The 18,870-nt window shown below is 43.6% G+C and overlaps 1 protein-coding gene across 1 annotated transcript in view; it reads right to left on the minus strand.

The window, feature by feature from the left end:
- Nucleotides 1-18,870, minus strand: part of FANCD2 (FA complementation group D2) — a 909,275-nt gene that overhangs the window by 778,148 nt on the left and 112,257 nt on the right. The window contains exons 8-10 of the mRNA XM_078661284.1: nucleotides 15,768-15,846; nucleotides 8,084-8,208; nucleotides 4,939-5,026 (exon numbers count right to left, since the gene is read on the minus strand). Of these exons, the coding sequence (XP_078517410.1) occupies nucleotides 4,939-5,026; nucleotides 8,084-8,208; nucleotides 15,768-15,846 (292 nt within the window). The remainder of the gene's footprint in view (nucleotides 1-4,938; nucleotides 5,027-8,083; nucleotides 8,209-15,767; nucleotides 15,847-18,870) is intronic.

Genomic DNA, 18,870 nt, shown 5'->3' on the forward strand with positions numbered 1-18,870 from the left:
TGACATTCTTCTCTATCTTACCTCCCCGCGTAAATCTTTAAATGTCTTATTTGATGTTCTTACTTCGTTCGGTGCTAACTCGGGCCTTGTTATTAATTGGGCTAAGTCCTGTGTGTATGTTCTTTCGGGTGATTTGCCCCCTTTGCCGGACAGATTTCCTATCCAGGTAGTCCATTCTGGCTTCAAGTATTTGGGGATTTTTATTACCCGGGACCCCTCACTCCGGTTTGAGCGTAATCTCCTCCCCCCGCTTCTTAGACTGCGGCTGGATGTGGCCCGTTGGCGTAAGCTGCCCCTATCTCCTCTGGGTAGGGCGGCTCTTTTTAAAATGATGTCCTTGCCGCGGTTCCTCTACGCACTTCAAAATTCTTATGACGACATTCCCGCTACCTATTTCCGAGAGATCGAGAGTCTGCAAAGACAATTGATTTGGGACGGGCGTCCACGTATAGCCCTGGCGAAACTTACCATCCCTTGGTATGACGGGGGCATGGCGCTCCCCGACATCAAGAGATATTACTGGGCTGCCCAGCTATCTGCCATTAACCACGCGATGTATTCGCCGGGTCGCGATCCGGCCTTTGAGATGGATAGGTTCCAGCTGCCGGGAGGGGACTTTAATAGAGCGCTTTATTCTAGATCGGCCGGGCGCCATCTTACGGGCCCGTCCAGGACCGCAGTCAACGTGTGGCGCGCCGCGAATGTAAGTTTGGGATGGGAGAATCGACTGACACTGGCGACTCCGCTTTATGCTTCTGAACGTTTGGGGTGTCTCTGGTCTACTAAGGGCTTTGAACGCTGGGATATGATTGGGATTTGTAAGGTGGGTGATGTTTGTGTGAACGGTAGCGTGAAGTCCTTCCAGGCCCTTAAGGCAGAATACGACTTGTGTGATAGAGAGTTTTTCCGATATCTGCAGGTCCGGCATGCCCTGGCCTCGGTTCTCACTCCTGATGTGACCCTGCCCGAGTCCTCCCCCCCTTGAAGATCGTATACTAGATGGGCATCTGCCCGACAGCACTATCAGCCTGATTAATGTACATGCCGTTTTGCGTGTCCCTAATAGCGAATCATAGCGACTCGCTATTGAGGACACGCAAAACGGCATTCATGTAGGAATTGCTAATAAAATAGCGATTCCTACATGTTCTTTATTTGCGAGTAGCAATTTGCTACTCGCAAATACTCCCCATTCATTCCTATGGGCCAATAGGCCCATAGGAATGAATGGGGAGTATCCCTTATTTGCGAGTAGCAATTTGATACTCGCAAATAAGATAGCGATTTTAAGGGTGCCAGGGGTGTCCAAAGGACACCCTGTAGCACGCCTAAAATGCACATTTGAACAGGTGTTGCGCACACACATGTCCAAAGGACATGTGTGTGTGCAACATGCAACTTAGAAAAATGCTTTTAAAAGCATTTTTCTGAGTTTTTGCTATTTACCGACAGGTCTGACCTCTCGGTAAATAGCGGCCCCAAAAGTGCAAAATCGCAATTTCCTGATGTGTCATGAATAGCATTTGAGGAATCTCTATTAGAGATTCCTTAAATGCCATTCCTCGCAAATATGCGAATTCTTAAATAGCGATTTTTGCATTTGGGATTGTGAATACCAAATGCAAAAATCGCACTCGCAAAGGGCCAGATTCTCAGAATCTGGCCCTTTTGCGAGCGCTATTGCCTACATAATTCAGGCTGATACTCCCTTATTTACAAAAAATTGATTCATAATCGCGCTGATTTGTTGGTCCGACTCAGGGAGATGTGGGTCGGTGACGGATTGGAATTAGATGACGAGGATTGGCAGTCGGCACTCTCCTCTCCGAAAGAGGTCGCCATTCCTGCCCGTCTTCGTTTGGTGCAACTTAAGATCCTCCACCGGGTGTATGTGACTGGTCCGCGTCTGGTTGCAATGGGTTTTTCCCCGGATGGCTTATGTAAGCGTGGCTGTGGGTTGAGCGCTACCTTTATGCATATACTTTGGGAGTGCCCTGTGGTGGCAGCCTACTGGGTGGATGTACTTGCGGTAATGACTGTTGTGACTGGTGTTACCCTACGGCCTGAGGCCCGACGTTGCCTGCTGAACGTGTGGGAACCCTCCGATTACTCTGTGGCCCAGACTAGATGGGCGACCTTGGGTTACATGGTCGCGAAGCGTGACATTGCGCAACTCTGGGGCGCATCCCGACCTCCAGACGTTTCGATGTGGGAGGATAACATGGACTGGTCCATGTTCCGAGAGAAGACCGTCTATGTGGCTAGGGGCAGACCCAGGGCATGGACGAAAATTTGGGGTCAATGGAATGCTTATCGTGGAGACATTTGTACCCCTCCCTTGGTTGACACCTCCGATGTTACCCTGTCTCCCTAGGCTGACGTTCCCGAAATTTTTTCATTCTGTTTTGGGATTTTCCTGTCCTCCCTGCTTCCCCCCCCGCCTTGCCGAGTCTCATTGATTTACCTTTGTCTTCCTGATTAGTGGCTTTCCCCTCTGCCATCTGGGCTGACTTGATTGCTGCATTCGCCTTGTTTGGTGTTCGTTATTTTAATGTTTAATACAGAAAATTATTGTGTCCTGTCCTCTGTTTGGAGCAATATTTACTCTATGATTTCGGCCTGGCCACGAAAATGATTGTTTACTTCATGTGTTGTGCTTTGCCAGTTAGCGGCCAGCCCGTGTGGTTGTAGGCCCATCTCTGTACTTTTTCTCTGATTGCTCAATAAAAGTTTTTAACCAAAAAATAAATAAATAAATAAAATAACAGACGGCTTGTAAAACTTTAAATAAAGAGGTTAAGAAAAAAAAAACAGCGGCTGTAATATACATTTCCTGATACTGCTCGATTTCTTGCCAGTAGAAGGCTTCAAAAAAACTTTGAAGATAACACAGAAGTGATGGGTGAAAAGCTTGCACATAGCCTGAGCCACTGGCAATAGATCAGGGCCGCATTACAGTTTATCGTTTTTTGACCAATATGCCACTCCAGACAAAGACCAGCAGTATGCAAATCATCCTTGATCCCAATAGGAAGAGTCCTGCCAGATCCTCTTTGGACAGAAACACAAGCAAGCCAGACCACTTTTACTATCTTCTCGTAGGCTGCTAAGACCATGTCCCAGTTTGCTCCATTAAAAGGCATACACAAAACTGCATCACTCTTAGAAGTGTGACCCTAAATGTCCACCAGAGCTCACAAGAAATATAAGAATGAAGGCATCAAAATACTTGCTCTTTGAATAGTATTCAAAAAGAACAATTGATGGAGAGAATACAGAACAATGTCATACATTCACCCCAGTACAGAGATCTGGGCCTAAATCCATCGTTTTTTTGCTCACCATGCCATTCCAGTTTGGGCCCAGCCACATGCAAATCAATCTTGACCCTGCGCCCAATGGGAGCAGTCCAGCCGAACTGCCAGGTCAGGTCCTCCCTGGACTGGAAACAAGCATCCTAGGACCGGTTTCGGGGCATCGCCCTTCATCAGCCAAGCTAGCTTGAATCCAGTGGTGTAGTGAGCACAGGACCCACGATGGGTTGACTGAGGGTGAGTGCTTGCAATGTTCAACACTCCGTCCATCATCCCCTTTGGTTTTGCTTTGTTCGCCCTAAGTTGGCAGGGTATGCCCAGACGGGGGTCCCTTGCTCACTTTGACACTGGATTCAAGCTAGCCTGGATGATGACGGCTGATTAGCCAGAAAAAGGTCCCAGGAAGCTTGATTCCGGTCCAGGGAAGACATGGCTTGGCAGTTCGGGCTGGACTGTTCCCATGAGGCACAGGGTCAGACTAATTTGCATATGGCCATGTCTGAACTGGGGTGGCGGAGTGAGCTAAAGAATGATGATGGATTAAACCCAGATCAGTTGACTGGGGGTGAGTGCTTGCCATGTTCAACACTCCGTCCATCATCCCCTTTGGTTTTGCTTTGTTCGCCCTAAGTTGGCAGGGTATGCGGAGACAGGGGTCTGTTGCTCAATTTGCCACTGGATTCAAGCTAGCCTGGCTGATTAGCCAGAAACCAGTCCCAGGATGCTTGTTTCCGTCCAGGGAAGACATGGCAGGGCAGTTCGGGCTGCACTGTTCCCATGAGGCACAGGGTCAGACTGATTTGCATATGGACATGTCTGAACTGGGGTGGCGGAGTGAGCTAAAGAATGATGATGGATTAAACCCAGATCAGTTGACTGGGGGTGAGTGCTTGAAATGTTCAGCACTCCGTCCATCATCCCCTTTGGTTTTGCTTTTAATAGTATTCAGCGCATAGAACAGAAAGTTAATCAGGTCTTGGTAGACATTTGAGAACAACATCCGGTGGATGCATACTGGACTACTTGCACCTTGTGTCTTGCATCAAGGTCGGATTCATCCCAATGAGGGCCACCATTCTAAATAACTGGTTCCTCCTGTGCATCCGGACAGCAGTCCTAATAAAGTGGAGGTCAAAATGAGGTCCTTCTCAGGAAGTGTGACAATATCCGAAGGACTACATGCCTTTCTGAGAGGCAGATTGATTGGTTGTCCTCAACAAGTAACACAGCTCCTTAAAATAGAGGACAACTTCCTATAATTTAACATTTGGACTTTCAATGGACATGAATTTTGTTGATTTTGAACATATGAAAGCAACTTCAGCATCTTTACATGGAGTGAAGCATCGCTTAATAAATTTGGATATTTAATCGAAGATTTTAAGGTATTTTCATCTCAATAATTTATGTACCCTAGACACTTCTGAACGAGAAGATTGTTAAACCATGGTCCGTGATCAATAACAAGCTAAAATAGTATTTTATAGAACTCCATATTTCCATTTACAAAATATAAACATACATGACAGGTGGCTACAATATAGATAACATTTACAAATGCAGGCCGCAGTTCAAGTGTCTTGTCTGCTTTACTATTTCTAATCCAATAAATCCAAAATATTACCTCTGTAAGAAGGGCAGTGCTGAGATGAAGACTGGAAAGTGCATCCAGGACTGGAACGGTTAGTTGTGTGTTTTGCTGCAGAAGAGTGCTATAAGAACCAACACAACACTGTATGACATTGCCAGATTGCATTTTATTTGTGTACAATACCTTATTAGGGCGCATTAAAACAAGAATACTTTTTTGTGTTAACTAGTTCTATGTGCATTGCAGCAAAGCCCAACTTTAGAAGGGCAACCAATAAACAAGAGGATAAAGAACCATGTATGGGAGGAAACATCAGCTGTACACTATTCAGAAAGACCAATGCTCGAAGGCTTAACGTCAGTACAAAATAGGAGTGACCACATGACAAAGAAATTGCTACTAAAGACAGTAGTCCCTAGACAATTTAAGGTAGAGAACAACTTATAAACATATGCTCTATAGACAGTATGTTCTTTGTCCAGCAGGACAGCATTTATTTGAGAAATAAGCTTTGTAAATGGAAATAATGACAAATATAAGTAGGGCGCAACCTGCGACCCACACATACAAAACAAAAGTAGGGGGAGGGGGTTCAGGCAAGAGAAGGTGACTGTGTTCAGGTATGATTTACCGAAAACAAATAAGACTCTGTTTGACTGTGTGGTGCAGAAATAATAACGGAGGCCTAGTTAGCATAAGCTAAAAAACACACACTTTAACAAGACATAGCAAATTTGGCTTCAATGTAAAGAAAAGAAGCACCATGAAAATGAATTAACCTGGACAGTCATTTCCAAAGTGGAGAATGATACCAGAGGAGGGGATTTGGATGCCAAACTAATAAAAAGAGAGGCCATGCTTATTTTGAAATTTAATACTGTGTTTTCTGGATTAAACGAGCTGTCTGAAATTTTCAAACTATAAGCTCGGCCAACCTGTAATTATCGGAGACCAGGCTTAACCTTAACAGAATGGAAATCACCCCACAGCACATTTCAGCCGCATTCCGTTATCAACATTGGCCATAAAATCACAATCTGCATAATGCGACGGAGACCAGTAAGGGTTTTCACGAAGTGCAACGTCTGAACAACAAAATTCTTATCCACGGCTAGCCATGAGACCCGGGACCAGAACCCCGTGGCATGCGCCATCACATAAAATTAGTCGATTCTCATTGGCATCAATGGCCAGCAATCTACATTATCCTCAATTGAAAGTGCACCGGGAAGTGTTCACGTCAAATGTAGCTCCTGGACAATAAAGTTCTGTCCTTGTTGAAGCCGGAATACCTGGGACTACATTACCCACAATCCTAGGGCAAGCAGGAAGTGCCTGCAATCCAGTGTAGCGTCCGGACGCCAGCAGACACAGACGTGATTGAGCCACGAACTATGCAGTAAGTAGGAATAATGGAGTTGGCTTGCGACCACCGCCGCTACGAATGCAAAACCGGATTTATTTATAAACGCGCCGCCTACGTTTTGTTCACACAGAACGGCCACGTGGCAAAATTGAAAACAACAAAGGCGATAGAATCGTTCCTGCATACAACGCGCCTGACCCGCCTGAATCAGGTAAACGGCGCGTGCATTACTCTGTTTCTCCTGATAAGCAACACGCAGGGCTGCAACCAACCGGCCAATGTTTTTGTCTTCATCACAGACAGGCGAGCCAGGCAAATCCGCGAGCGCACTGGGAATCCCCAAGTAAGTCAGGGGCATGAATGTAAGGTTGCCTGCCAGTATGCTAGATTCTGTTAATGCATCTCTGACTTTGGCATTTCCTGATGTATTTTTTAGATTGGGATTACTACCCTTCCAGCTTGTGTTGCCGAGCGCAAGGTAGGTGAGGACACTTGAGTTTTAGGTGAGGGCAGTGTAGTGTCAATCTATTTCCCCCCCACAATAGATCTTGTTTTTTTCATTACAGATTGGTCCTGAAGAGAACTACGCAAGAATGGTAGTTCGAAACGCGTAGACCCCTTTAATAGCCCAAAAAAACGTACAATTGATTCATTAATGAGGAAACATTTGTACAGATTGTAAAAAACATTTGGCTTTTGTTGCTGGAGATTGAATCCAGTAATTTTTCGAATCATTTATGTTTTGTTGTCAGTTTGTTTGGTTTGTAGTGGATTGAGTGTTGCATGAGTGAAGATTGAATGGTGAGCAAGTTGTATTACACTGTAAATATTCAATAAGCCTGTTATCACTGTATATGATATTTGTTGTGCACTCCAGGTTTTTAATATTTGTAGAATATATGAAAAATTATTTTCAAATAGAAGTGTTCAAATGAAAATGCAAAAAGATTAAAACAAACAGAATTTATTTCATTAAACATTGTTTCGATCGTATGTTTATTCAACGAATGTTTAATTTGAAAAATTATTGGCATTTGCAACTGTTTTGTTCTTTACACAAGTGTGGCAAGCAATGCCTGTGGGAGCCCATACCCAGTGGTTTTGTGTTCAATGTAATAGCAGCATGTCAGTGTATAGGTGTAAATCCAAATTCTGCATGTTGCTAATGCACAAAAATATAAAATGCGCAAGAATAAAACTAGAGAGCAGGCACAGTAGTCTGTCAGAGTTTGAAACAAAATTCTTTTCAGAGTGGTTATCTTTCTTTAAAAACTGTCTTAATAAATGAGCAGAGCTAAACTAAAGACTCCTTTTCTCAATAAGCTATGCACAGCTCTCAAGTGCATCTAAGGAGCAAAGCTTAAGGGCCTTTTAGCGACCGGCTGAAGGAGGCAACCCAGATATTGAGATGGATAGGCTACTAAAGTCTCTGTAATCCTGGATTGATGTTCCATGTATTCCCAGCCTGACAATAAGGAATATTAAAACAAGGAATGGAATTCATTAAAGATCCAAAGCTGGAGAACTAGAACACATAAGGCAACAAATAAACATTGAACCTCAGCCCTACTTTAAAATTGACCACAAAGTACAGACAATGGACGTGGTAGCATGCATCATTCACAGGAGAAGACTTGGCACTGGAAGCAGAACCAGAGGATATTGAGACCTGAAAAACGTTGCTATATCTCTTGTGCCTTTAAGAAGATGGTAAGCGAATAGGTACACTGGTAGCCTTATATGTCATTTGGTTGGGTTTTAAAATACAATTCATATCTGAAGCAACAGCAGACAGTGAATGTGTGGTCTTACTTGAGTTCTTTAGCAACGTCATTGTGTTGGGAATCTTCCAGTATCTCTGGAAGGCTGGTAATGATGTCATGCTGGATCTCTACTGGAGCAACACTGATGAGCTGCATTATCTTCGTGGTGAGGTCCTGGAAAGTGAGAGACACTTAGCACACCAATAAATCTAGGATCAGCATAACAATTGTCATTAAAAACCAAGTACTATAGCACAACCGGCATGTTCGAAGAACTGACAAGTCTATGTGTACATCAACTGAAAATATTGGCAATTCACAAATGTATTAAATCATCCACCACAGGATCTCTATTTTCTTTTTGTTTTCCTATGGTCACATATGTATTATCTAGGTACAGGTACATGGTATGCCTGCCATCACCAGAATTTGACAATCATGAACAAATGGCATTTTTCCAAGTTCACATCTGTGTGATAGGAAAGGCATTCATACTCTGAATCCTCTAGGTATATACTTGAGCCTGCTATTTCTTCCTTTTAAGTCTGTTTCTATTTCCAAGTGAACACACGTCTGACAACAATCATCGTCATTTAAACCTTTCATACATAAACACGTATGAACAATGAACATGCTCATGTAGAGTGAAGTTCAAATGACCCATGCACAAAAGCAAACCGGCACAAATACAAGCAGTCATATAGCTTTGGATTTTAGCATCTGCATTTCTGCACATTTTACCTTGGGAGGCTCCTTGATCTATGGGCCCCCGGGTCCTGCAGGGGTTTTTCTTAAAGCACTGGGGGGTGTAATTGTTCCCCGGCCACAACGCTTTTCCCACTACATTGTTCTTGGGATTTGAATATACATCTAGATCAGGCAGTTTCTGGGGATACTCAAGAATTCCTGGACACATTGAACCATGGCCAGCTCACCCAATGGGTTAGCCTCCCTAGGCATCTTGGGGGTCATAATCGCGACCCAATTTGCTCTAATTTTCCTATCTTGGACGAAGACCCCCTCCCAGTGCCTTGGTCCGACCACTTCTTGACATACTTTTCCTGGGTGGCTACAGACATTCATTCCCAGGCCCGGCCCAATTGCGAACCTGCCTTCGCCAAAATTGACCCGATTGCATTTAGCCAGGCCCTGGCGGCCTCCAGGCCCGAGCCTGCCAATGACCTGAAATTGGGGCTTGCTGACTTTACCAACAGGATTTCTAAAACAATAGATCTCCTATCCACTGCCGCCCTCCATAGGCATTCCAGAGATTCTCCTTCGCAGCCCTGGTTCACGCCGGATCTGAAAGAATTAAAGCAGGTGTGTAAGAAATTGGAGCGAGGTTGGCATAAGGAATTTTGCCCTCTGGCAAAGCTTATGCATAGGAAAAGACAAAAAATGTATTACACCACCATATCCCAGGCAAAAAGCCTCTACTACTCGGCCCGCATTGATTTAGCCAGGAAAAACACCAAGGAAATGTTTTCCATTGTCCAGAGCTTCCTGGCACCCATAGCTGAACGGACTAAACTCCCGTCCTCGAACGCCTGGTGCGAAAAACTCTTCAGTTTTTTAATGGATAAAATGTGCACTAAACAGGCGTCATTCACTTCCTGCAGCAAGGACACGGCTGTGCCCTTGCACTCAGGGGCTTTGCCCGTTTCCCCCCCTCATTCTTTATCTGCCTTCGAACACATCGACCTGCCTAGCTCACTTACTTAATACTTAAGGCCCTAAAATCAGGCTCTCCATCAGACCCCTGCGCTGCCAGACTTCTGGCCGCTGTTGTGGAGACTGTTAACCCGGAAGTTAACAGACTCATTAATATGTCCCTTCAGGAGGCTCTTGTTCCGGTAGTCTGGAAGCAGGCCAAGATCTCACCTTTATTAAAAAAAACAACGCTTGACCCTTTAAGCCCATTTCCCTTTTGCCCAGTGTGGCAAAAGTTTGTGAAAAAGTGGGTAATAAACAGCTTACTGAGTTCATCGAAAGTTTGGGCCTTCTACATCCAGCCAAATCTGGGTTCAGGGGCACCAACAGCACTGAGTCAGATCTAGTGGAAGTCTCCGAGACCATCCGGGATTGTTTGGATGCGGACGGGAGGGCAGCCTTGATTTTGCTTGACCTCTCTGCGGCATTCGACACTGTTCCCCACTCATTGTTGCTCACCCGACTTGCCGACATAGGGATATCTGGCACTGCTTGGGGCTGACTTAAATTGTTTCTGGAGGGACGGATGCAACAGGTATGGCTCCCCCCGTCTGCCTCGTCTCCACAGGTGGTGTCTGCGGGGGTCCCACAGGGGTCCTCCTTGAGTTCCCTCTTTTTTAACATCTATGTTACTCCTCTGGTTCAATTGGCGGAGGATTTGGGGGCCAAAATTATTACTTATGCTGAAGGCACCCAGCTCTTGTTCCTGTGGGGAAAAAATGAGTAATCCACTTCCTTCGCAAAAGATTGTCTGACCACAGTTTTTAATTGGCTGGCCTCTGCCCAACTTAAATGGAATGAGGAGAAATCTGAAATCCTCCTTTATGGAACATTTCCCCCTCAGTTTAGAGAAACACTCTGGCAGTCTGATTTTGCTTTGCCAGCCTCAACAGGGCAACACGCCAAGAATCTGGTTCGAGGAGAACCTTACGTTCTAGACCCAGATCAAGAAGTTAGCTGGGAATTTTTTGGGTTACTTAAAACCCTCAGGAAATTTTTTCCACTGCTTCCTAGGGTCGCTAAAGAAACAGTTACCGAACCCTAATTTGATCTCAAAATTATTATGCCAATTCCCTGCACATTGGCCTCCCGGGCTACCTGCCTAACAAACTACAAGTAGTCCAGAATGCGGCGGCCAGGCTTCTTTTTAACATCCCCATCAGAAGCAGCATGAGACAGCACCTGGGCGCACTTCACTGGCTGCCCGTAGCAGAACGAGTTAAGTTTAAATCTCTAGTCATAGCACATCGTGCCCTGCATGCATCAGGTCCAATATACTTGCGAAAGCGCTTTTTCTTTCACACTCCTTCGAGACAACTGCGCTCTGCTTCTCAACTCCTGGCTCATGTCCCCCGTTTCCGACTTCAAAGGATGGGTGGCAATTCCCCTGCCTTGAAGGCTACTCTAGCATGGAACCTCTTGCTCTCCGTAGCATTCAAGACCCCATTCTTAAAAAAAATCTGAAAAAGTTTCTCTTTATCTAAACCGGCTCTCCCTCACTCCTCAAGGTTCGCACAGGGACACTCTTCGGAGAATCTGTGCCCGCTACAAATTGAAATAACATAACATAACAAAGAAACATACACACGTACACCCAGATTCCAAGTCAACACATGCTACATGTCACTTAAAAATTATAATAAAGGTGGTTGTGAAGATAAACACACCAGAAATGAAAAGGAAAAAGTTACTAAGCGTTGCAGACTCCTCACCTTATGAAAATCCTCCAGGCACCAGACTGGATTTGGAAACATTTACCCAGCAATACAACTCAGGTTTTGCCAAGTAGGGGAACATACCCCACCTGACATTATGATCTGCATCCGTTTTCTTGCTCTGACATTCTTTCCTGGGTATTTCGTGGACTACAAATTCATCTCAGAGCAGATCATCATATGTCATTTCATTGTAAGATATACAATTAAAAAATAAGCGTACGGTGTTAACAATAACAGAGCAAGGGGTCAAGGGAAATGGGTAATGGGTAAGAGGTAAAGACAGAGATTAGAGGTAAATACTTAGTAGTAATAGAAAATGGCAAAACGCTCGGTAAAATGTGACGAGAGGGGGTGAAGGATTAGAGAATAAGCCTAAAGTGGTATAGGGGTTAAGGGCTTTAGGATAAGTAGTATAGGGCATAAGATTAAGGGTAAGGAGTCAAAGGCATCTGATTAATGGTAAGGGGGTAAAGATGAGGGCAGAATCTAAGGGTTAAGGGTAGGGATAGGTATTAAGACTAAAGGGGTATGGGCACTGTTTAAGAGTTAGGGGATTAGTGATTAAGGGTAAGCATACACTAAGGGTTTAAGTAGTTAAGTGTATAGGTAAGGAATGAAGAGTAAGAGGTTAATGGTAGAAAGAATGGTATTAAGAGGTACGGGTTAACGGTTTAAGGTTAAGAGGTTAAATAGTCAAATATGAAGGGGTAAAGCAAGGTTAGGGGGCAAAGAGTGTTGGTTAATGGGTTATGGGTAAGAGGTAAAGATGGGGTTTAGGAATAAGGATATAATAGTAAGGAAAAATGGCAAAGGCTGAAGTGAAGGGCAGGATGAAGGGTTAGGGAATAACGCTAACGTGGTATATAGGCATTAAGAGCTTTAGGGTAAGAAGTTAAGGGTAAGGGGGCAAGGGGTGAAAGGGTTAAGGGGCTAAATGGTAAGGTGTGAAGGGGTAAAGCACAAAGGGTAGGAGGTGAAGTGAAAGAGGCAAGGGATTATGGGTATGGGGTATGAGACTATTAGTAAACTGGTGTTTTAAAAAGGGAGAGTTGTTGGAGTCATGCCATGTGTTATGTGTACTGGTAACCATGACGGTCGAATTTCAGTCGCTTTGTGTATTTGAGCCAAAATCCTGAAAATCAGATCATATAATGAACTTCTGCGACCCTCCCTCTGAAGAGCAGAAAAGGCTTCTTACAGTTCCGGTCTACCACCATGACTATGAAGGCCAACCTTTATGTGGGAACTGCATTGAACTTTTGGGAAGTGACTGCCCCAACTTCATCAAAGACTCATAGAAGTACAGAAACACACAGACTCCTGACCTTTGCAACGAATTTACCACTACAGCTAGCCTCTTTGGTCAAGACCTGTGGATGACTAACCAATATCAACACTCAGAACTGCAAATTGACAATGATGCAACCCAACAATGAACCTCAGATACCCTCTGAACACGAAGGACTAGCAGGGGAAAGTAGGCTTCGTAGCGCTCCAGAGACACCAGCCACCTTCCCACATTGAGGGTCAGCAAATCCAGTCTTAAAGACAGCATTTTTAACTTATCCTCCTGAATCAACAAATTCAAGAGACAAAGCAAAAGGTCACCACTTCTATGAACTCTTTGGTTAGCAAGGCAAACATCTCTGCCTCCAACATCAAGGCATAAGCTAAAAAGCACATTGTGGCAAAGGACGACTGCACCAGGAGGGACAGAGAAGAAGTATGTAGCGCTCACAACGAGCTGGGTAACCCAGCAACATGTCTCTCAATTGGTGGAAAAATGGTAGACTGTGACGCACTAGAAGCTGGAGATGTGTGTGGGGGAAGGCAGGGCAGGGGGGCACAGCGGTTTTGATATCGCAAAGCCTGTGAAAAATTGCAGGGACAGGAGATGCAGCTGTTGTTCGTGATGGTATCTCTTAGATTCTATATAAGCCCTGAAAAGTGCAGTACATTTGTTAGGGTGTCTGCTGTGCGGGTTGTTGCAGAAAGGAATATTGCACTCTGGAGTTGTCCTAAAAGCTCCAGCACTGTTGATGGAAATGCTTCACCAATGAGGCAAGGCCTAGTGAGCATGCTGTGCCAAGGAGCAGGCAATGCTTCTCGGCAAACAGCTGCTCATTGTACAAAGGCATGCCTATCCTAAAGATGTTCAGCAAGGCCCGCCGAAAGCTTCAACGTGTCCTGAATCAGCTGATGGAGTCAGAAACTCAATTTTTAAGATTAGGAAGGGAACGGTATTAAGTCAATGAACTTTCCTAGGAGTGGGCGGTTTCCTTGAGGAAGAAGAGAACTTCTTGTTGCTACGGCATTATTTTTAAAGGGAGGATATTGGAAAATCATTCCCTAATAGGAGACTACCTGAAGAGGAAAGGAACAGCTTCAATGTGTTAACGTGGCTTTGACCCAAAATAACTCAGCTTCCTGCTTTCTGATGATCTTCGGTGCATCAAGGAACAGGATTTGCTGACAGATGGGAAATGTGGGAACCCAAAACATCACAAGGGGACAGTGTGTGTACCCGCAACATACCCGATTCATACCCTGATGTTTTTGCAGCAAAAAATTAACCTACTCCCAAGCAAAGCTGAAGAACTTTGTTGCTGAAATGCTGAAAGAAGCGCAAGACCCGCTACAATATGGTGCAGAAAAACAGGAACGATCACCAGTGCATCAGTCTGCAACCTTTTTTTAAAAATCCCATGCCATCACATCCGAGTCACGTGGGCTCACAGCTGGAGTCGTGTGGCGCTACCCACAGAAGCTCAAGAGCAACTTCAAGGAAAAATGTTTCAGATCCAGTCTGGCATCCAAAAGATATTCATAAAAGGAGGACTCTGTGGGAAGAAGTACCCATCAGATTTGGTATGATGCAATTTCATTTGTGGACACCTACGAATAAACAAGGACCAAAATGAAAATTTCACTCTAGTGTGGTCACATCAGAAAGAGAAATGTAATTTAGCTATGATTAATGTTTGAACAGAGGATGGATGTATGGTGATAAAAAAACATTTAGATTTGGAGCAAGAGCAGTTGTTAAGAGCACATTAGCACCAACATCAAAATGACCTCCTGAATTTTACATTAACCTCCTTGTCATTGACCTGTTGCCTAAGAGCAGGGATCATCACTGTTAGCTCTCGTTATGCATTCCAAATAGTCCCCTTCCAGAAGAGCTCGCTCTAGGTCCCTTCCCTTGTTCCATAAATCAGACCGCACAAGCAGACAAAACACATGGAAAGGGTACCGACTGGGTGCAGACCCCCTGGAATAGGAAGAGGCTAACCGTTTATTCCTGAGCACTCTTGAACCACATCTAAAATCTATTTAGTTAGCCTCTGGGTCCAAAACAAACTCCCAGAAATAAAATAACTCCCTTAAGGAAATGAGGTGGTAGCCCATTCATCCACTTCATACTCCTAGACTAAAACAGTGTCAAGAGTCCCTAATGTGTAACTTTCATCTATGGATGGGAATCACATTTCAGAGGAGGCCATTCTGGTTCTGCTAGGGGTCATGGCATGGTAGTCACTTTCAACCTGCTTCCTCTGCTGCTGAATACATTCACAGTCTAAAAGTGACAATTATGAGAACAGTATTTCTGTACCAAACTTGGCACTTGTTTATGTCTGTTAGCATGTATTCTTGCAGGAAGGGTAGAATTTCTGAGATATGCATAAAAGAATGTTAAATCGTTATGCCGAGGATAGAAACCAGGAGTCTTTCTATCGGTTTATCATCAGCAGCAAATTATCCCCATTATCAATATCCCAGCCTCTTCCACTAAGAATAGGATTTTGGAGCCACTAAAGCACCCCAATCTTGTGTTCCTGATAGCTTACAGACAAGCACTTGTAGTATCCTGCCCCACTGCTCATGGTACTGAAGTGCCTTTGAGGTGCTGTAATTTTGTAAAGTTGTAATAATGTGTAGACGTTTTGGAACACTTGTCTAAAATGCTATTTTTATGCGAATTACAATTAGGATAATATTTCATCATAGAGATTGTTACAAATAAAGTAAGAGGAGTACTGTGCTCTCGTTTAATAGAAAAAATAAATGTAAAACTAAGAATATATATATATATATATATATATACACACACATACACATCTGAACGATCAGCGAGCATCAGGAACGGCAGATAGGAAAATAATCCAACTCGCTGTTCCAACCCATTACAATCCAAGCTGCGGAGGACAAGGATTAACATATTAGAGATTCATTTGAAAAATACAAATATAAGCGAACAATTGTTTCTAAACCCATTAAATGAAATCAAGATATATCGATTCTTACCTTACTGTCGACGATTCTGTCAAGCCATTTAAACTGATTGATAATGAGTCTGGGCAAGTTAATTCCATCACTGCCAACACTACAGAAGTTACAAATCAATAAAGATTAATAATGGAATTTAGTATAGACAGTGAAACAAATGTCAAGCTCAATCAACAGACAACTGACAGTCCGAACTAATTTCAAAATTGCTGGTTACAGTTAACATTTTATTATTAAGTGGTTGTCATATTTTCTTGAGCCCAATGATGGGGCTTAGAGGTCATAGACTACGTTTACTTTATTCTACTCCACCTGCCCGTGACTTGAACAGTATGGTACTCTGCAGTCAATCTAACAACCCCTTTTCCACCAAGCGTACATCAGTTTCAGTTAATAAGACCAAGCGGCTCTTTTACCATTAATGAATTGTAAAACGCACTGCACTATGCCAATCTGCGGTCAGGGCATGTGAGAATGTAAGCATCCATTCATTAAATCCAGATAACTACTGTTTTGTCTCTTTGTGAGGCATCTGCATCGAAGAGCTATTAGTACGACACTGAATGGGACATCACCATGGGAACCTGTTGTACTGCCAATACTGTTCAAGTTTTCATAAGGATTCTCTTCATGGGTAAGAACACCTCCAAATACAACCTGACAGATCAACCTTCAGCAGCAAATGCCTGACATATTATTACATAAACTCATTCTAGAACACAGAGAACATTGTAAATACAACTTATGTTCAAAGCATTACGATTCAAACAAACATATCAAAACAACCCATCACCAACCACTCCCACCTAAATAAGTCAATTATTTACAAATCCTTCCTAATACCAAGTAAGGTTATCTTTATTCTCACTGAGATAGAAGGAAACATTATAAAAACCTTTAACTAACCCGATTATATTCTCTTCAAAAGTGTTCTAAAGCCATTTGATGATTTTTCTGGGGTATCTCCACCAGCTTCATCATGCAGCTCAACTTCACCCATCTTGCCATTCTCCCATTTTCAATACCACCACATTTCTACTTGCTTCCTGAATTTGTGAACGTTTTGAATAGCTCGAAAGACCCTTCCCCAACATGCCTGGGAAACTTTACCCGCACCCATCTTGCCATTCTCCCATTTTCAATACCACCACATTTCTACTTGCTTCCTGAATTTGTGAACGTTTTGAATAGCTCGAAAGACCCTTCCCCCACATGCCTGGGAAACTTTACCCGCACCCATTCTCCTTCCAAAGAAGCTTGGTGTCCACAAAGGATCTATCCTCTCTCCTGCTCTCTTTAACCTCTTCATGGAGCCCCTTACCGTCATACTTAAACAAGCCAGAATTAAATATCACCTGTATGCTGATGACACCCAACGATACTATAAAATTAAATCCCACTCCGATATCTTATACCTCAACACTGCCCTAACCAACATTCAATCCTGGTTTTACTCCAATCATCTGAATCTCAATCCAAACAAAACTGAAATCATTCTTTTCTCTCCTAAAAACAACCCTCTCAAACATGGATCACGGACCGGAATGCCCTAAACTGTTCTCTCCCTCGCCAAATCAGTAAAATGTCTTGGCATCACCATCAACAGCAAGCGAACATTCAACTCCCACATAAAAAATTCAGCAAAGGGAGCATTCTTCACACTCCGACACCTCAACAAAATCAAACCTTTCATTCCAGTGGAAGATTTCAACTCAGTTGTCAAATCTCTAGTCCTTTCGAAAACTGACTACGGAAACGCTTTACTCTCCGGAACTCCCAATGTTCACCTTGTCCCCCTCAAATCTGTTCTCAACCTAGCAGCCAGGCTAACAACCGACTGTAAACGTTTCAACCACATCTCACCTGCCCTCAACGACCTTAAATGGCTTCCTATCAAAGGCAGATCCCCTTTAAAATTGCCTGCATTACGCACAAAGCCCTCTATCAAAAGACCCCGCTCTATCTCTCAAACAAACTCAACAAAGCAGGTTTCGCCCGCCCGCTGAGAAGCACCAACTCTTTTCTCCTCATCCCCCTCTTTTGAAAAAAAAGCTTCTCAATCCCGCTCCTTCTCTGGTAAGGCCCCGAGCATCTGGAATGCCCTCCCTAAAGATCTACGAGGTAACCCCTCTTATGTCAGTTTCAAAAAGGACCTTAAAATACAGCTGCTCAACAAATATTGGGGTATATAATCACTCTCTTACCTTACATGCAATACTCTACCTCCTCCCTATCACCCCAACCTTCTCCATCTCTCTCCGATTCATCCCCTTCCCGACCCCTCTCCACCCTGTTTCCCCCCTCCCCATCCTATCATTCCAAAGATAGCATTTTAACTATTTCACTACCCTCAATATGCCAAAGTTTTCCTTTTCACCCTTAAAAGTCCTCGAGGCAAACGCAACGTGTTCTTTTGAATCTACCATCTATGATAACACAGTACAGAGAACCTTGGTACTAGTGTCAATTGTCAGCCAATATCGAATTACAATTCAAATTAAACCTATCTAATCATGAAGTATTGCTCACACCTTCTTTAAGCGATTTCAAACGAGGGGTGGCACTCATGTATTCACTGATATTTCTTGCCATTTTTCTCTAAGGCAAGTACTATATGAGAAATATAGTAATATTTTGCAAGCCCTGGGTACAATCTTGCTGCATCTTTGTTATGTGAAGCAGGAGATTTAATTGCCTTAACCAAATCCACTTTAGGACGAATGTCAACCTTTGAATTCATTTGTCTCAAGTATTTTGCAGATGCAATTCTAATGCAACAATTCTCCAGATTTACAGTCAAACCACTTTTCTGCACTCTTTGCCGGCCCTCACCCATCACCATGCCATGATCCTCAACATTCGTGCCAAACACCAGGATGTAATCTTAGAAGAACATCACATTTCTCACTCCCTTAAAAAACTGTTTTCATAGCACTGTTGAAATCAGCTAAAACTGAAGTAAGTCCAAAAGGCATCCACTTAAACAAGAAAGCATTTAAAAGTGCTACAAACAAGGTAAGGTGCTATGAGAAGTTATGCAGTCTCACTTGGTGATAAGCAAAAAGGTTCAATATCCTAAAAAAACTGCTTCAGCCTACAGCGCGAGAGCCTCCAAGACATT

Source organism: Lissotriton helveticus, chromosome 9 (assembly GCF_964261635.1).
Source record: "Lissotriton helveticus chromosome 9, aLisHel1.1, whole genome shotgun sequence".
Taxonomy (NCBI): Eukaryota; Metazoa; Chordata; class Amphibia; order Caudata; family Salamandridae; genus Lissotriton; species Lissotriton helveticus.